General features: G+C 37.4%; 1 protein-coding gene across 1 annotated transcript in view; it reads right to left on the reverse strand.

Moving 5' to 3' along the window:
• Positions 1-18,629, reverse strand: part of RELN (reelin) — a 548,597-nt gene that overhangs the window by 228,326 nt on the left and 301,642 nt on the right. Inside the window, exons 9-10 of the mRNA XM_049783824.1 lie at positions 10,237-10,333; positions 2,593-2,833 (exon numbers count right to left, since the gene is read on the reverse strand). Of these exons, the coding sequence (XP_049639781.1) occupies positions 2,593-2,833; positions 10,237-10,333 (338 nt within the window). The remainder of the gene's footprint in view (positions 1-2,592; positions 2,834-10,236; positions 10,334-18,629) is intronic.

Below are 18,629 nucleotides of genomic sequence, written 5' to 3' on the forward strand. Positions count from 1 at the left end.
ATATAGTTCTTTAAGCACTTCCAGGATGATTCCAAAGAGCAGAGCCAGGAGTAATCCCTGAGCCCCACTGAGTATGGCCCAACTCCTTAAAAAATCATAGAAAAATTACTACCTGATAGCCAAATTGAAGATAAAAATATAAATTATTACTACAATGACTTTTTTCTTAGTTGGTTTAGGTCACTGGACAAATCTCATATATGTACTTGTTCAAGCTTATGAGTAAGAAGAGGGAGGGATCTCAAGGCAAAAGTATTTTTACACAAAGCTATAATTTAATTAAATATTAACACTGAAGCAAAACCACATTTCATGCATTTTTATCATGGGCAGACCAAAGTGCAATGTATTAAAAAGCCAAATAGCTAATTAAATTAGTATAATGATCTGCAAAATGAGGCATAAAAGTACACTTACACAGAAAAGGGCACTGAGATCAAATGTTAATGATCATCATGGGAAAAAATGTGAATCCCAGACCCTGAGGTCTCCATGAGTTTCTCGAGCTTATGAATCTTCTTGCTAATGCTGAACAATGACAGCTGGAATTATTTTAATCAAGTGACAGTAAGCTATGACATGGAGTATTTTTTATAAAGTTTCATTTCTAAGCCTTTCTGTATGAAGGGAATTCAAGGACACTCTTTAATTGGACAAGACTAAAGAGCCTATGTCAAAATACTTTTTCACAAGTTCAGTGTTTTGTTTTCTCCTCACACCAAGCATAGATAGTATTTAATCATAAATCCAGTAAGTAGATGCAATTATATTAAAGTTAAAGTCAAATGTCTAGAATATGGTGATTCAGGGAGTTTTTGTATTATAAATATCCTGAAATTTCTTTCAGAATTCAAATAAATTATTAAAAGGAGGTGAATATTTTAGATCTTTGTATTCTATTCATCCCCCCCCCCCCCCAGGTGAACTCACTCCCATGCAGGATGAATCTTTACACTAGAGTCACATTAAAAGATTCTCTAACTGGGGCCGGGAAGGTGGCGCTAGAGGTAAGGTGTCTGCCTTACAAGAGCTAGCCAAGGAACGGACCACAGTTCGATCCCCCGGTGTCCCATATGGTCCCCCCAAGCTAGGGGCGATTTCTGAGCACATAGCCAGGAGTAACCCCTGAGCGTCAAATGGGTGTGGCCCAAAAACAAAAATAAATAAATAAATAAATAAAAAGATTCTCTAACTGCATCTGTGCCTTATTTACATAACTGAGAATTTACAAGGTTAAGGATTAATTTAAGAGTTAAGGATTTAAAGTCATTTTTATATTGCTTTAGTATAATGTTTTTTTTTATTCCATTCACTTTTTAAGCATACAATCTCATGATTTCAGCTTAATGGAATTGATAATTGTCTTTTGAAATACTGGTAACAACACAATTTGGATATAATTTATCAAATATTCTAACCCCACCAAATATTTCTTCTTGTTTGCCCCTAGATTATCAAGATCAGTATGTTCAATGTGGATTCATCCATTATTGCAGACTTATTTATTCTTTTGCATTTTGTTTACGGATGGTACCAATGTTTTTCCACTGTTCCCATGCCTACCATCCTTTTATCATTTCAACCATGCCCTAATATTCAATTCCTATGAAAAAATTCTTAAAATTCACTTATTTTTCTTATTTACTTCCCTGTAACTTAACTGACATGATATGATACCAAACTATGTTCTCCACGTACACAATGTTTTTGGTTCATTCCATTCTCAGCCTTCAAAGATAAAATAATATTGATTTTGTATTAAAGCCCTTAACTGATTCCTGTCACCTCCCAAACTCAATATCAGCATGTAAGGACCTTTAAATTCTTGCCCAGACTTAACCATCCCAGCTCATCCTAACAGTCTCAACTCTAAATCTGTTAGGTAACTATTTGAACATTGTCCAAGACTTCTGATTTTCTAGAAAAAATATTACCCCTGTCTGGCTCTAAGTTACCCTCCAATCTTGCATAGATTCCCTACTTTAAATAGACTTCTTAATTCTTAAAGTCTGAATTTGGTACTGTATATTGAATTTCCATAGCTCTTTTTAACTTTCAAAGAACACTACATTTCTGATTTGTATTTGCAAGTTGACATGTCCAATGGCCAACTATTTGGACAGCATGTGAACTGAAGAAACATATCTATTTTTGTGGTTACAACCTGTACAGACATAGTGAATCCTCAAAAATACTTGCTGAATTGGTGAAAAAAATAAGTTCTTTACTATTAATAACTTTCCACCCTAAAAATCAGTTTAAGATAAATAAGAATGTCGCCTTTGTCTCTCTCCCTTCCCCCCCCCCCCCCGGCCACACCCCTGGCGCTCAGGGGTTACTCCTGGCTATGCACTCAGAAATCGCTCCTAGCTTGGGGAACCATATGGGATGCCAGTGGGGAATTGAACTGTGGTCTTTCCTAGGCTAACACACACAAGGCAGATGCCTTACTGCTTTGCGCCACCGGTCCGGTCCTGAATGTTGCCTTTTTCTTTAGCAGTATTTTTTTTGTAAATTAATTATCACTGTACACATTGGTTAATTAAATTTTAGGTTTGAAGAGATGGAGAAGGAACAAAAGAGGAACCAAACCTTAATTGTAGCTCCTGGGAAGAAAAGCCAGTTTCCTGTGTCTACTGGATCAAGACTATCTTCTAAAATGACTTGTCTGTGAGCTGAATTGATGACCAGGATATTATCCAAGGCCCAGCAGGCTTCATACACTTCACCTACGTGGAGATTTTCCTGCTTCCATTGAAACTGAACATTCTCTCCTTTGGCATCTTCAGGGAGGTAGAGGATATGGATAATTGTGCTGACATTGGAAGGTGCTCTGGAATAAAAGTGAATGAGAATTGGTAAGAACTGGTGGTGCAATAAAGTTCAACAATGTTCACTTTTTCTTTTTAAAAATAAACTTTATTTTTAAATTAAGGTTATAGTTTCACTAACTAATGCGTGACAATTAAATATAATGCTACATAAATCTAATGCATGTGGCTATTAAGATGTTTATGTAGATGACTGTTTTCAAGAGATTTATTTATTTATTTATTTATTTTTGGGTCACACTCAGCAGCACTCAGGGGTTACATCCTGGCTCTACACACTCAGAAATCGCTCCTGGAAGGCTTGGGGGACCATATGGGATGCTGGGATTCAAACCACTGACCTTCTGCATGCAAGGCAAACACCTTCCCTCCATGCTATCTCTTTTTTTAAAATAATTTTTATATATAGCTTTTTTAATATAGCTTTATATAAGAAATGATGAGCATAGAATGGCATTCATTTTTTTTTTTAAAAACTCCAAGTATATTTAGAATAGATTGGGACATAAAGGATACCATTTAAATCAGTTACTTAAAAACAAAAGGAGAAAAACTAGAAACTAGACTATCTTTATTCTTTTGCTTTGTTTTTGAGCCACATCCGGTGATATTCAAGAATTACTCCTGGCTCTACTCTCAGGAATCACTCCTGGTGGGCTTGGAGGACCATATGGAATACCAGGAATTGAAGCTGGGTTGGCTGCTTACAAGGCCCTACTTGCCCTACTTGCTCTCCTATCTCTTCAGCCCCTACAATCTTTTTTAAAATTTATTATTTAAGTATCATGACTACAAAATTGTTCATAGTTGCATTTCAGTCACAGAATGTATACCACCCTTCTCCAGTACACTTTTACTACCAACCTTCTCTCCCATCCCCCACCCCACCTATCTCTGGGGCAGGCATTTTGCTTCTCTATCTCTCTCTTTCCTTTTTGACACTGTGGTTTGCACTATTGCTTATATATATATATATATATATATATAAAACAATATATATAAAACAATATATATATAGTGTGTGTGTGGTTTCACTATTGTATATATATATATATATATGTATGTATAAGCATGTTTATAGTTGGGTTTTCAGTCATAAAGAGAATATCCCCCTTCACCAGATTTGCACTATTGTTAGTCAAGGGGTAGCATGCATATCACTTTATCCTTTCAGTACCAATTTCTTGTCCAAAGTGATTAGTCCCAACTATCATTGTCATAATAAACCCACCTTAGTCCCCAGTTTCCCTCACCCTCCCTTATTACCTCTTACCTCCAATCCACCCTCAGGAATTACTTTTGGTGATGCTTGGGGACTAAATAGAATGCTGGAGAACGAATCTTGATTGACTGCATGCAAGGCAAGTGCTCTACCTGCTGTGTAATTTCTCTAGCACCAGTAATGTTAACTTTATTATTTTTAATAACTTATTTATTTAAACACCACAATTATAGAAATGTTCATGGTTTGTGTTCAGTCATAGAATATACACTTACCATGTGATTTTTCCATCACCAAGTCCCCCATTTTACTTCCTACTCCCCACCCTCATGCTTTCTCTGGTACAGGCATTCTACCTCTCTCTTTCACTATCATTGCCATTGCAGTTAGTGCTATAACTGCACTCACTGCTCTTTGTTACAAGCTTCATATCATGGGCTGGTCCTCCCGGACCTCATTTCTATTGTTTCTGGATATTAGTACTACACACACACACACACACACACACACACACACACACATACACACGCACACACACACACATTACTCCTGGCATTGAGTGAAATTATTCTATGTCTATACCTCTCCTCTGGCTCATTTCACTCAACATAATAGTCTACATGTCCATACATGTATAGGCAAATTTAATGACTTCATTTTTCTTAACAGATGCATAGTATTTCATTGTGCCAATATAGCATCATTTCTTTAGCCACTCATTTGTTGTTGGCACCTGGTTTGCTTCCAGATTTGTAAATAATGCTCCTATGAATATATGAGTGCAGAAGGAATTTCTGTATTGTGTTTTTGTGTTCCTAGGTTATCCCTAGGAGTGTTATTGCTGAATCATATGGAAGCAAAATTTCTAGTTTCTTGAGGAATATCCATATTGTTTTCCAAAAAGGCTGGACTAGACATCGTTCCCACTAGCAGTGAATGAAAGTTTCATTCTCCCTGTATCCATGCCTGCACTGGATCATCAGATGTTCTTGTTCTTTGTGATGTGTGCCAGGGTTTGTGGTGTGAAATGATAACTCATCATTGTTTTTATTTGCATCTCCCTGGTGATGGATGACATGGACTCTTTTTGTTTGTTTGTTTGTTTTTGGCCACACCTGGTGACACCAAGGGTTACTCCTGGCTACGTGCTCAGAAATTGCTCCTGGCTTGGGGGACCCCATGAGTTGCTGGGGGATCGAACTGCAGAATGTCCTAGGTCAGCCGCGTGCAAGGCCAACACCCTACCACTGCACCACTACTCCAGCCCCTACATGGAGCATTTTTCATGTGCCTTGGCCAATTGTATTTTTTCTTTGATGAAATTTCTATTTGTTCTCTCCATTTTTTGATGAGATTAGGTGTGTTTTTCTTGTTGAGTTCTGTCAATACCTTGTATGTTTTAGAGATTTGGCCCTCATAGGTTTTGGGTGAACAGTTTCTCCCTATCCATAGGTATTTTTTTTTGTCACAATGTTTTCTTTGAGGTACAGAGACTTCTCAGTTTAATGAAATTACATTTGTTTATGTTTACATCTGCTTTCTTGGACAGTGGGTTTATCCTCCTTGAAGATGCTTTTAGTCTCAAGGGTCTGTCTTTAATCCCATACTATGCTGTTTTAAAGATTATATATTTTAGTACAATTTTAAATTGGGGAAAGTAATGCTTCCTACCTTTTTTTCTTAAGAATTGATTAGCTATTCATGGGTGTTTATTGTTCCAAATGAATTTCAAAAGTGTTTGATCCACTTATTTGAATGTCATGGGTATCCTTAGAGAGGCAGCATTGAATCTGTACAATGCTTTGGGGAGTACTGCCATTTTAACGATGTTAATTCTCTTGATCCATGAGTGGGGTACATGTCTCCATTTCCACATGTCTTCTTTTATTTTGGAGCATATTTTTGAGTTTTGTTTGGATAGATCTTTCACTTCTTTAGTTAAGTTGATTCCAAGGCATTTGAGTTTCTGTGGTACTATTGTGAATGGGATTGTTTATTCTAATGCCTATTTCTTCTCTATGACAATTTGTATATAAGAAACCCATGGATTTTCATGTGTTAATGTTGTAGCTTACCATTTTGCTATATGACTCTACTGTTTAGAGAAGCATTTTGTCTTTAGGGTTTTCTAAATATAATATCATGTCATCTTCAAACAGTGAGTTTGATTTCTTCCTTTCCTACCTTATTGCTCTTGTTATCTTTTTCTTGCCTAATTGCTATGGCAAAGATTTCCCTATTATGCTTAATAAGAGTGGTGAGAAAGGACAGCCTTGTCTTGTGCCAGATTTTAGAAAAAAAATCTATAATCTTCTTTAAAACCTCTTTGAAGTTTTTCCCCATCGAGCAGAATATCTGCCAAGGGCTGTGATAAATGGCCCTGACTATATTGAGAAAAGTTTCTTCCATTTCCATCTTGAGAGTTTTTATCATGAATAGGTGTTGGACCTTATCAAATGCTTTCTATGCATCTATTGATATGATCATAAGACTTTTAATATTTCTTTTGTTGATATAGTGTATTAAATTGATTGACTTGCATATGTTGAACCATCCTCGAATTGAAATGAATTCTACCTTCTTGATGAGCTACTGGATCCTATTTGCTAGAATTTTGTTGATGATCTTTGCATCTGTGTTCATTCATAACTAGTTTAATATAATACTTATTTCTAGAAGTCAGGTACATTTTTATTGTTTAGCCTATATGAAAATGACATTTTCCATGAGAGGTCAATGTGATCACTAAGAAATTTAAAATTCATGCAAATAAATTATTAAAATATGATATAGCATAATGATATTTATATTTTATCTTTGAGAACCTAGGCCTTTCTACCACATAATAAAGATTTTATTAAACATTTTATTTTAACAAAGTAGAAATATAGTACAGTAAAAATGATATCTTTAGGCAAGATTAAAAATGTCACTAAAATAGAAACTACTAGTTCCCTGGGATGACTATAAAATCTCTTTTGAAAGAATTAGAAAAAAGACACAGTTCTTATTCATCAGATGAAGCACATTTATGTCAATAGAATTGTTAGTGTAGGTAATAGATGGTAAACCTTAACTTTAGAGATAGCCAGCTGCCTTTCCTTTTAAAATATGTCAGAATGATTATATTTTTAGTTTCAAAAATGGTTATTTTGAGGTCGGTTTGAATTTTTGGTTTTCTGGGGCCACAGCCAGTGCTCAGGGTTTACTCCTGGCTCTGCATTCAGAAATCATTCCTGGCAGGCTTGGGAACTATATAGGATGCCAGGGATCTTATCCAGGTTGGTCCTGGATCAGTTGTTTGCAAGGCAAATGCCGTAATCACTATTGAATTTCCTTATTGCTGTTGATATGGCTCAAGCCTCAAGTTTCATAAAGGTTTCAAAATAGGTGCAAATGAATGACAGTTGTTAATTTAAAAGCAAAAGTTTGATTTAGTTAAAACAATTAATGTAGGGGAAGTAAAGAAATAATACAGAGGGAACAGCATTTGTCTTGCACACAGTCAATCCAGGTTCAATCCCTGGCATCCCATGTGTTTCTCCTGAGCACTGCCACAAGTGATAACTGAGTGCCAAATCAGGAATAACCCTGAACAATACCAGGAAGGCCTCCCATAATCAATGTAATCAGCTGAATGTGTTCCCTCTACTATTTAAATACATGTATATAGTTATGTTTGCTATGTAAAAATGGTGCTAGGTTTTTTTTTCAGCAAGGAAGAGCTACTATAATTTGTTATATTATATAACTCTTAGAAGAAAAAGTTATGGATATGTATATATTTAATACTATGCTCATTTCTTATAGTCATCTATGTTAATAATTTCTTAATATGGATATATCTTCATAGTAACTACTAGAAAATAAAAACAAATGAAAAATAGTGTTATAAAACTAGCATAATGAGTGGGAAATAAAATAAAACTGGCATAATATGACAGAAGGTGGTTATAAGTCTATAAGTCTATAAATTACATGTTTTTCTACACTGTGACAGATAATATAATAGATTCCATGGGTTGGAATCACTTTTCACAGTGATTTTGGATTGAAATCACGTTCTCAGTGATTTTCATTTGACATCTGAAAAGTTTTTGCAATACTACTAGAAACTCTGGACAGTTGGCTTAAGGTTAAGAACATAATATTTATTTTTATCACCTAAATAAATCACGATTATTTCAAGATGAAGACACGGGAAGGAAAATAACACAAAAAAGAAAACTATCACAAATGGATAAAAAAAAGTTCTATTTGCATCATACTGATTTATAACCTAAATCAATCAGAATAACAACTTCATAAAAATTTAAGATATTTATTCTTTTTATTGTACAATGTCTGAAAGTAAGCATAAGTTTTGAATTTATTTTTTACTGGTATATAAGTAGTAAATCAAACAGTTTTGCTTATTTAATCAACTTACTTTAAACTTGCCTGAACTTCAAGCACCACTAGCTCCATAGACTCACTCTGATCTCAAATGAGATGTAAACTGAGCCCTGAAGGATCATGGGTACACTCGTCCATACAGCAGAAAGCTGGCCATCTCTGGAGAAGAGGGTGGGCCAAGTCTCTACCTTGTAGAAGCCATGCCTGCTGTCTCCAGTACCCACAATCATTATTTTCTCAATGGCCCTGCCTCATCACTGACCCTCTATGATTCCCTTAAGGGACATCAATCTGAACAAACTTCAGGATCGCCAGTTTGGGGGCTGGTATCACAAGGGGGGTTTCAAAGTATATGTGGGTACCCTCCTCCAAATCTTTCTTTTTCCAGGAGGTCTGGAAGCTGAGTAAATGCCCCTAAAAGTCAACATATCATTAATAGTGTTTTGAATCTCTGGACAACTACATCTGTTTTATGCTGTCCTCCCTATAGGAACACACCAATTTAACTACTAGACAGCTAATAACAAGAACTTACTAAACCTTCTGCCATCGTATTAATGACTTCATTTCACAATGTGCTTGCACATTGTTTCTTTCTTTGTTTCTTTCTTTCTTTACTTAATTTTCTTCTCTTCCTTTTTATTCTATATTTTTCAATAACTTTGCTTTCACTTATCTGGAAATAAATGTATTATGATCAATTATGCAAGCTATGTGAACCATTTTCTTTAAATAAATTTAAAATAAAAAATTAATTTTGGTGGGAATGCCCTTCATTCATTGTCACTATGTATTGTAAATAATTCTGTGTAATGAACTTCAGTCACAATAAAAAATTAATTTTATTATAGATTTATTAAAATAAAAATAAAGGTAATAGAACAAATGATTACAAGTAACACTAAAATTATGATAGTAAAATTTGTGAAAGAATGGAAATGTTAGAGCTTAGAATAAGATGTAAAAATCCCAGAACCAGGGCCAGAGCAGTAGCACAGTGGGTAAGAGGCTTATTTTGATGTAGCCAACCCATTTTTTTCCAACCTGGTTTTGATTTTTGACATCCCATGTGGTTCCCTGAATTCCTCAGGGGTGATTCCTGAGCACAGAGCTAGGAATAACCTCTGAGCATTGATGGGTGTAACCTACACCTCCTAATACCCTGCAAGACAAAAACAAAACAAAACAAAACAAAACAAAAAACACCCAGTGCATCAACAGCACAGACTGGAAGAAATATAATCAGTAACCTGATATATTTCTAGGATTTATTAACCAAGCCATTATAGAAGTCAGCTCGAAAAATGGCTGGAGATGTGATTTCGTGAAGAATGTTATCATAAAGAACATCATTATGACCCCAACTGCTCTTTTAACAAAAATGAAACAAAATTCACATAATTTCCATGTGAATGGAAAATGATACTTAATTGTATCTTTGTCAAATAGAATAGTTAATATGTGAATCCATGAAATCCAACATAATTAACAACTAGATTGTTTTTAACTGTAAAGAATCAAGTCAGTGGTATAATGAAGGAAAATAGTGGGAAACCTGCCACTTGCATCAGAATTTGAGAAACTACTTTAGTTAAAGGAAGAAGCAGAGTAAAAGCAGAGTGGATTTTCCAATAATGTGGCCTATCCAGGTTCAATCCAGGCATCTCTATGATTTTCTGAGCATCACCAGGCATAATTCCTAAGGGCAGAGTCAGGAGTCACACCTGAGCAAAGCAAGGAGTGACCCAAAAACAAAATAAAAAGAAAACACTTCAAATGATTACAAACCTGATATTCTCAAGTTGAATCCAGTCTGCTGTATTATTCTTGGCATATGACACAATGATGTTGGGATCTGAGTAACTAAAGCGACATGAGCCTGAACCTGCAAATAACAATAGCAAACATTTCAATGTTAGAAATTGGAATTATATATTGTCTTGATAAAATTTTCAGTAATTTCTAACCATTGAGATACTTCTCTGTTTTCCTATTCTTATCACCATGCTGACGTTTCTTTTTTTTTTTTAATTTTTTTATTTTTTTTTATGCATAATTTTTTTTTATTTAAACACCTTGATTACATACATGATTGTGTTTGGGTTACAGTCATAAAAGGAACACCACCCATCACCAGTGCAACATTCCCATCACCCAAGTCCCAAATCTCCCTCCTCCCCACCCAACCCCCGCCTGTACCCTAAACAGGCTCTACATTTCCCTCATACATTCTCAATATTAGGACAGTTCAAAATGTAGTTATTTCTCTAACTAAACTCATCACTCTTTGTGGTGAGCTTCCTGAGGTGAGCTGGAACTTCCAGCTCTTTTCTCTTTTGTGTCTGAAAATTATTATTACAAGGGTGTCTTTCATTTTTCTTAAAACCCATAGATGAGTGAGACCATTCTGCGTTTTTCTCTCTCTCTCTGACTTATTTCACTCAGCATAGTAGATTCCATGTACATCCATGTATAGGAAAATTTCATGACTTCATCTCTCCTGACAGCTGCATAATATTCCATTGTGTATATGTACCACAGTTTCTTTAGCCATTCGTCTGTTGAAGGGCATCTTGGTTGTTTCCAGAGTCTTGCTATGGTAAATAGAGCTGCAATGAATATAGGTGTAAGGAAGGGGTTTTTGTATTGTATTTTTGTGTTCCTAGGGTATATTCCTAGGAGTGGTATAGCTGGATCGTATGGGAGCTCGATTTCCAGTTTTTGGAGGAATCTCCATATCGCTTTCCATAAAGGTTGAACTAGACTGCATTCCCACAAGCAGTGGATAAGAGTTCCTTTCTCTCCACATCCCCGCCAACACTGTTGATTCTCATTATTTGTGATGTGTGCCATTCTCTGGGGTGTGAGGTGGTATCTCATCGTTGTTTTGATTTGCATCTCCCTGATGATTAGTGATGTGGAACATTTTTTCATGTGTCTTTTGGCCATGTGTATTTCTTCTTTGTCAAAGTGTCTGTTCATTTCTTCTCCCCATTTTTTGATGGGGTTAGATGTTTTTTTCTTGTAAAGTTCTGTCAGTGCCTTGTATATTTTGGAGATTAGCCCCTTATCTGATGGGTATTGGGTGAATAGTTTCTCCCACTCAGTGGGGGGCTCTTGTATCCTGGGCACTATTTCCTTTGAGGTGCAGAAGCTTCTCAGCTTAATATATTCCCATCTGTTAATCTCTGCTTTCACTTGCTTGGAGAGTGCAGTTTCCTCCTTGAAGATGCCTGTAATGTCCTGTAGTGTTTTGCCTATGTGCTGTTCTATATATCTTATGGTTTTGGGGCTGATATCAAGGTCTTTAATCCATTTGGATTTTACCTTTGTACATGATGTTAGCTGGGGGTCTAAGTTTAATTTTTTGCAAGTGGCTATCCAATTGTGCCAACACCACTTGTTGAAGAGGCTTTCCCTGCTCCATTTAGGATTTCCTGCTCCTTTATCAAAAATTAGATGGTTGTATCTCTGGGAAACATTTTCTGAGTATTCAAGCCTATTCCACTGATCTGAGGACCTATCCTTATTCCAATACCATGCTGTTTTGATAACTGTTGCTTTGTAGTACAGTTTAAAGTTGGGAAAAGTAATTCCTCCCATATTCTTTTTCCCAATGATTGCTTTAGCTATTCGAGGGTGTTTATTGTTCCAAATGAATTTCAAAAGTGTCTGATCCACTTCTTTGAAGAATGTCATGGGTATCTTTAGAGGGATGGCATTAAATCTGTATAATGCCTTGGGGAGTATTGACATTTTGATGATGTTAATCCTGCCAATCCATGAGCAGGGTATGCGTTTCCATTTCCGTGTGTCCTCTCTTATTTCTTGGAGCAGAGTTTTATAGTTTTCTTTGTATAGGTCCTTCACATATTTAGTCAAGTTGATTCCAAGATATTTCAGTTTGTGTGGCACTATTGTGAATGGGGTTGTTTTCTTAATGTCCATTTCATCCTTATTACTATTGGTATATAGAAAGGCCATTGATTTTTGTGTGTTAATTTTGTAGCCTGCCACCTTGCTATATGAGTCTATTGTTTCTAGAAGCTTTTTGATAGAGTCTTTAGGGTTTTCTAAGTAGAGTATCATGTCATCTGCAAACAGTGAGAGCTTGACTTCTTCCTTTCCTATCTGGATTCCCTTGATATCCTTTTCTTGCCTAATCGCTATAGCAAGTACTTCCAGTGCTATGTTGAATAGGAGTGGTGAGAGAGGACAGCCTTGTCTTGTGCCAGAATTTAGAGGGAAGGCTTTCAGTTTTTCTCCATTGAGGATAATATTTCCCACTGGCTTGTGGTAGATGGCCTTCACTATATTGAGAAAGGTTCCCTCCATTCCCATCTTGCTGAGAGTTTTGATCAAGAATGGGTGTTGGACCTTATCAAATGCTTTCTCTGCATCTATTGATATGATCATGTGGTTTTTATTTTTCTTGTTATTGATGTTGTGTATTATGTTGATAGATTTACGGATGTTAAACCAGCCTTGCATTCCTGGGATGAAACCTACTTGATCGTAGTGGATGATCTTCTTAACGAGGCATTGAATCCTATTTGCCAGGATTTTGTTGAGGATCTTTGCATCTGCATTCATCAGTGATATTGGTCTGTAATTTTCTTTTTTGGTAGCGTCTCTGTCTGGTTTAGGTATCAAGGTGATGTTGGCTTCATAAAAGCTATTTGGAAGTGTTTCTGTTTGTTCAATTTCATGAAAGAGTCTTGCCAAGATTGGCAGTAGTTCCTCTTGGAAAGTTTGATAGAATTCATTAGTGAATCCATCTGGACCTGGGCTTTTGTTTTTCGGCAGACATTTGATTACTGTTTTAATTTCATCAATGGTGATGGGGGTGTTTAGATATGCTACATCCTCTTCCTTCAACCGTGGAAGATTATAAGAGTCCAAGAATTTATCCATTTCTTCCAGGTTCTCATTTTTAGTGGCGTAGAGTTTTTCAAAGTAGTTTCTGATTACCCTTTGAATCTCTGTCATATCAGTAGTGATCTCTCCTTTTTCATTCCTGATACGAGTTATCAAGTTTCTCTCTCTCTCTTTCTTTGTTAGGTTTGCCAGTGGTCTATCAATCTTGTTTATTTTTTCAAAGAACCAACTTCTGCTTTCGTTGATCTTTCGGATTGTTTTTTGGGTTTCCACTTCGTTGATTTCTGCTCTCAGCTTTGTTATTTCCTTCTGTCTTCCTATTCTTGGGTCCTTTTTTTGAGCATTTTCTAGTTCTATTAGCTGTGTCATTAAGCTACTCAGTAAGCTCCTTCTTCCTTCCTGATGTGTGCTTGCAAAGCTATAAATTTTCCTCTCAGTACTGCTTTTGCTGTGTCCCATAAGTTCTGAGAGTTTGTGTCTTTATTGTCATTTGTTTTCAGGAACCTTTTTATTTCCTCCTTGATTTCATCTCGGACCCATTGGTTATTGAGCATGAGGCTGTTTAACTTCCAGGTGTTAAAGTGTTTCTTCTGAGTCCCTTTGGAGTTCACAAATAATTTCAGAGCCTTGTGGTCAGCGAAGGTAGTCTGCAAAATTTCTATCCTCTTGATCTTATGGAGGTATGTTTTATGTGCCAGCATGTAGTCTATCCTGGAGAATGTCCCATGTACATTGGAGAAGAATGTGTATCCAGGTTTCTGGGGATGGAGTGTCCTATATATATCCACTAGGCCTCTTTCTTCCATTTCTCTCCTCAGGTCTAGTATATTCTTGTTGGGTTTCAGTCTGGTTGACCTGTCCAGTGTTGACAAAGCCGTGTTAAGGTCCCCCACAATTATTGTGTTGTTGTTGATATTATTTTTCAGATTTGTCAACAGTTGTATTAAATATTTTGCTGGCCCCTCATTCGGTGCATATATGTTTAGGAGAGTGAATTCTTCCTGCTCTACGTACCCCTTGATTAATATAAAATGTCCGTGTTTGTCCCTTACAACCTTCCTGAGTATAAAGTTTGCATTATCTGATATTAGTATGGCCACTCCAGCTTTTTTATGGGTGTTGTTTGCTTGGATGATTTTTCTTCAGCCTTTTATTTTGAGTCTATGTTTGTTCTGACTATTCAGGTGCGTTTCTTGTAGGCAGCAGAAGGTTGGATTGAGTTTTTTGATCCATTTAGCCACTCTGTGTCTCTTAACTGGTGCATTTAGTCCATTGACGTTGAGAGAAAGAATTGTCCTGGGATTTAACGCCATCTTTATTTCAAAATTTGGTGTGTCTTTTGGGTAGTCTTGTCTTAGATTAGGTCTTTCAGTTTTTCTCTTAAGACTGGTTTTGTGTCTGTGAAGTTTCTGAGCTGTTTTTTGTCTGTGAAACCATGTATTCTTCCATCAAACCGGAAAGTGAGTTTTGCTGGGTATAGTATTCTGGGTGAAGCATTCATTTCATTCAGTCTTGTCACAATATCCCACCACTGCTTTCTGGCATTGATTGTTTCTGGTGACAGGTCTGCTGTAAATCTCAGGGAAGCTTGCTTGAACATGATTTCCCCTTTTGATCTTGCTGTTTTCAGAATTCTGTCTCTATCTGTGGGATTTGTCATTGTGACTAGGATGTGTCTTGGGGTGGTTTTTCTGGGGTCTCTTTTGGTTGGTACTCTTCGGGCATGCAGGATTTGATCACATATATTCTTTAGCTCTGGAAGTTTCTCTTTAATGATGTTCTTGACCGTTGATTCTTCCTGGAAATTTTCTTCCTGGAAATTTTCTTCCTGGGTCTCTGGGACTCCAATGATTCTTAAGTTGTTTCTGTTGATCTTATCATAGACTTCTATTTTCGTCTGTTCCCATTCTTTGACTAATTTTTCCATTGTCTGCTCATTTGCTTTAAGTTTTTTGTCCAATCTCTCCTGCTGTATGGAATTGTTATGTATCTCATCTTCCAAAGCACCAAGTCTATTCTCAGCTTCTGATACCCTGTCCCAGAGCTTATCCATTTTGTCATTCACTTCGTTTACTGACTTTTTCAGTCCTTTTAGTTGACATGTTATTTCAGTTTGGAGTTTTGTCATTTCTGCCTTCATATTTTCTTGGTTCTTATTAGTGTTCTGTTCAACTCGATCCATGGTTTCTTGGAGTCTGTTGAGCACCTTCCATATTGCTAGTCTAAAGTCCTTATCTGAGAGGTTGATTAGTTGGTTGGTCATTATCTGGTCATCAGAATTGTCATCTTCATTCTCTATGTCTGATGCTGGCCTGCGTTGTTTCCCCATTGTCACACTTGTATTGTGGGTTTTTCTACGTGTTGTGGTGGTATTCATTGTCTATATGATGTAGGCAGCACACTCCTCTGGCTCCTCCCTTTCTGGATGGGCTGACTTGCCTCTAAGGGAGGGGAGTCCTCCGTGGATGAAGCCTCACACTGGGTCAAATCTTAGGCCTGAGCATGCAACAGAGAAGACAGTCCAGAGAGAAATGTTTGCTTCTGTGATATAGCGCCGTTCTTAGTGTGATTTTTCCTTCTTGTTGCAATGGAGTTCTTTCCTTAGAAAGAGTGCACGGCCGCGTAGCGAAGTGGAGCTAAGTGCCTTCTGGAGCCTCTTTTCAGCCCACTCTAAGGAGGTTTACGCAACAGGATAGCAGAGAGACACACACAGGCAGCACTCACAGTTTTTCACGGTCAGGCCCCACTGGTCAGGCGTAGTTTTCACTCGCTCGCTGGGCAGCTTCAGAATGCTGTATTTTTGGGGTTCACTTCCCAGGACTCTGAGGAGAGTCACTGGCTCGCTGGGTAGCTTCCGAATGTAGTTTCTTTGGGGTTCGCTTCCCAGGGCTCTGAGGAGAGCTTCCAGAGTTCAGGAAAGACAGAGAAGGGTAGGACAGGGCTCGCTTCCGGTGCTCAGTTTCCTCAGAAGAAGCACAGCCGGGTGGAGACTCTGCAGGTAGAGCAATCAGCACTCTGCCTGGAGACCCCCACATCCAGCCATTTCTTACTCACTCACTGGCTCGCTGTGTAGCTCCCAAATGTAGTTTCTTCGGGGTTCGCTTCCCAGGGCTCTGAGGAGAGCTTCCAGAGTTCAGGAAAGACAGAGAAGAGTAGGACAGGGCTCCCTTCAGGTGCTCAGTTTCTGGTTCGCTGGGTAGCTTCCAAATGTAGTTTCTTTGGGGTTCGCTTCCCAGGGCTCTGAGGAGAGCTTCCAGAGTTCAGGAAAGACAGAGAAGGGTAGGACAGGGCTCCCTTCCGGTGCTCAGTTCCTCAGAAGAAGCACAGCCCGGTGGAGATTCTGCAGGTAGAGCAGTCAGCACTCTGCCTGGAAACCCCCACCTGCAGCCATTTCTCACTCACTCACTGGCTCGCTGGGTAGCTCCCGAATGTAGTTTCTTTGGAGTTAGCTTCCCAGGGCTCTGAGGAGAGCTTCCAGAGTTCAGGAAAGACAGAGAAGGGTAGGACAGGGCTCCCTTCCGGTGCTCAGTTCCTCAGAAGGAGCACAGCCCGGTGGAGATTCTGCAGGTAGAGCAGTCAGCACTCTGCCTGGAAACCCCCACCTGCAGCCATTTCTCACTCACTCACTGGCTCGCTGGGTAGCTCCCGAATGTAGTTTCTTTGGGGTTCGCTTCCCCAGGCTCTGAGGAGAGCTTCCAGAGTTCAGGAAAGACAGAGAAGAGTAGGACAGGGCTCCCTTCCGGTGCTCAGTTCCTCAGAAGAAGCACAGCCCGGTGGAGATTCTGCAGGTAGAGCAGTCAGCACTCTGCCTGGAAACCCCCACCTGCAGCCATTTCTCACTCACTCACTCCATGCTGACGTTTCTTATGACTCATTCTGATCAATATCATTTGATAATTTTAGTAGACAGCCAAACCTCAGAGTATTCATTCTATATTTCTTTAGATATATTAAAGAGCAAATTAATTAAATTTTCTTAGTCTATGCCAAGAAACAACTATAATAAAGAATAATTAATATTGCTATTATGACTCAAATTATTATCAATGAACAGTGACTGCATTAAATCAGAGGTTCCAAACCTACTTGGCCTATTGACCCTTTACAGAAAAAATATTCAGCAATGTTGTAGAAAATTTCATTCCTGTTTGGCTCTTTCCCCCTTATTTTTATGTGTTTAGTGCTATTAAATTGAGATAATATATGGGAAATTAAAATGTTGTACTCAAATATCAAATCCCAAAGAAATAAGAACTACTAGATATATGATGAATATTACTCTACTATCATCTAATATTAAAGACTGAAAAGGGACATTATGTTCCATTATGACTAGCTGGTGATTGTTTATCATGATTACTTTTAGTGATTGAAATATGAAGACCAAAGACAGCTTTAATATGCTCTTAAGGATCTGTTCGTATATACTTAAAGAATTCAAATAATAAATCATAGTATATCTATAGTTTAAAGTTCTCCCAACACACAAAATAGCCATGAAACACATGCCAAAAGTATCATGTAACTGAGATAATTTTTATACTAGATTAAAAACAAATAAACCAAAAGAAGAATAGAGCAGTTTATATTTAACTTTCACACATTTGCTGGAGGAGCCTCCATTTCAACAAATGACATCTGTTGATGATTTTTACATTTGTAGTATACATGAGTTCCAAGGTTTCAGCAGACTCATTTATTTTATTTCAGTGTTGTTCAGTACAACACCAGTTAGTCTGTCATTGCCAAAGCTGACAATGTGCTAAAGGCCAAACAACAGTTTTCCTAGATTGATTCTCACCATCAAAATATAGGTGAAAAAAAGGGTATTGGAAAGGAAGTTACTCAGCAACCATACGCTCAGAAGGAGAGCTACCTTATTATGCCTTTTGATTACTGATAAATTCTACATTTCATAAGTAACTGCTCAAAAATAAGTAACAAAGTGTAAGGCTTGGAATGGAAATAGCCAGGGTTATGTGTCATGAACTTCAACACAAACATGAATGATATCTGGTAGTGAATCCGTTCATTTTCAAAAAGAAGTTTAAGTGTATCTGAAGAATTTAAATGGCATTTATGTCCTTCCTTTGTTGTGCACAAGTATTTAAAGCAATTCTATAAGGTAAATCCCTAAAAAATACATTGAAAGGACAAATGATCACCACAAATATTCCTTACAATAAGTGTGGCCATTTCACCTGAAGCCAATCTCATCTGATAGTGCTAATCCCATGAACAAATGATTTACCCTCCCACTCTGAGAGTAACTGTTGTATAAATTCTGGGTAAATGTTTCTTTT

Source organism: Suncus etruscus, chromosome 1, assembly GCF_024139225.1.
Source record: "Suncus etruscus isolate mSunEtr1 chromosome 1, mSunEtr1.pri.cur, whole genome shotgun sequence".
NCBI classification, from domain to species: Eukaryota; Metazoa; Chordata; class Mammalia; order Eulipotyphla; family Soricidae; genus Suncus; species Suncus etruscus.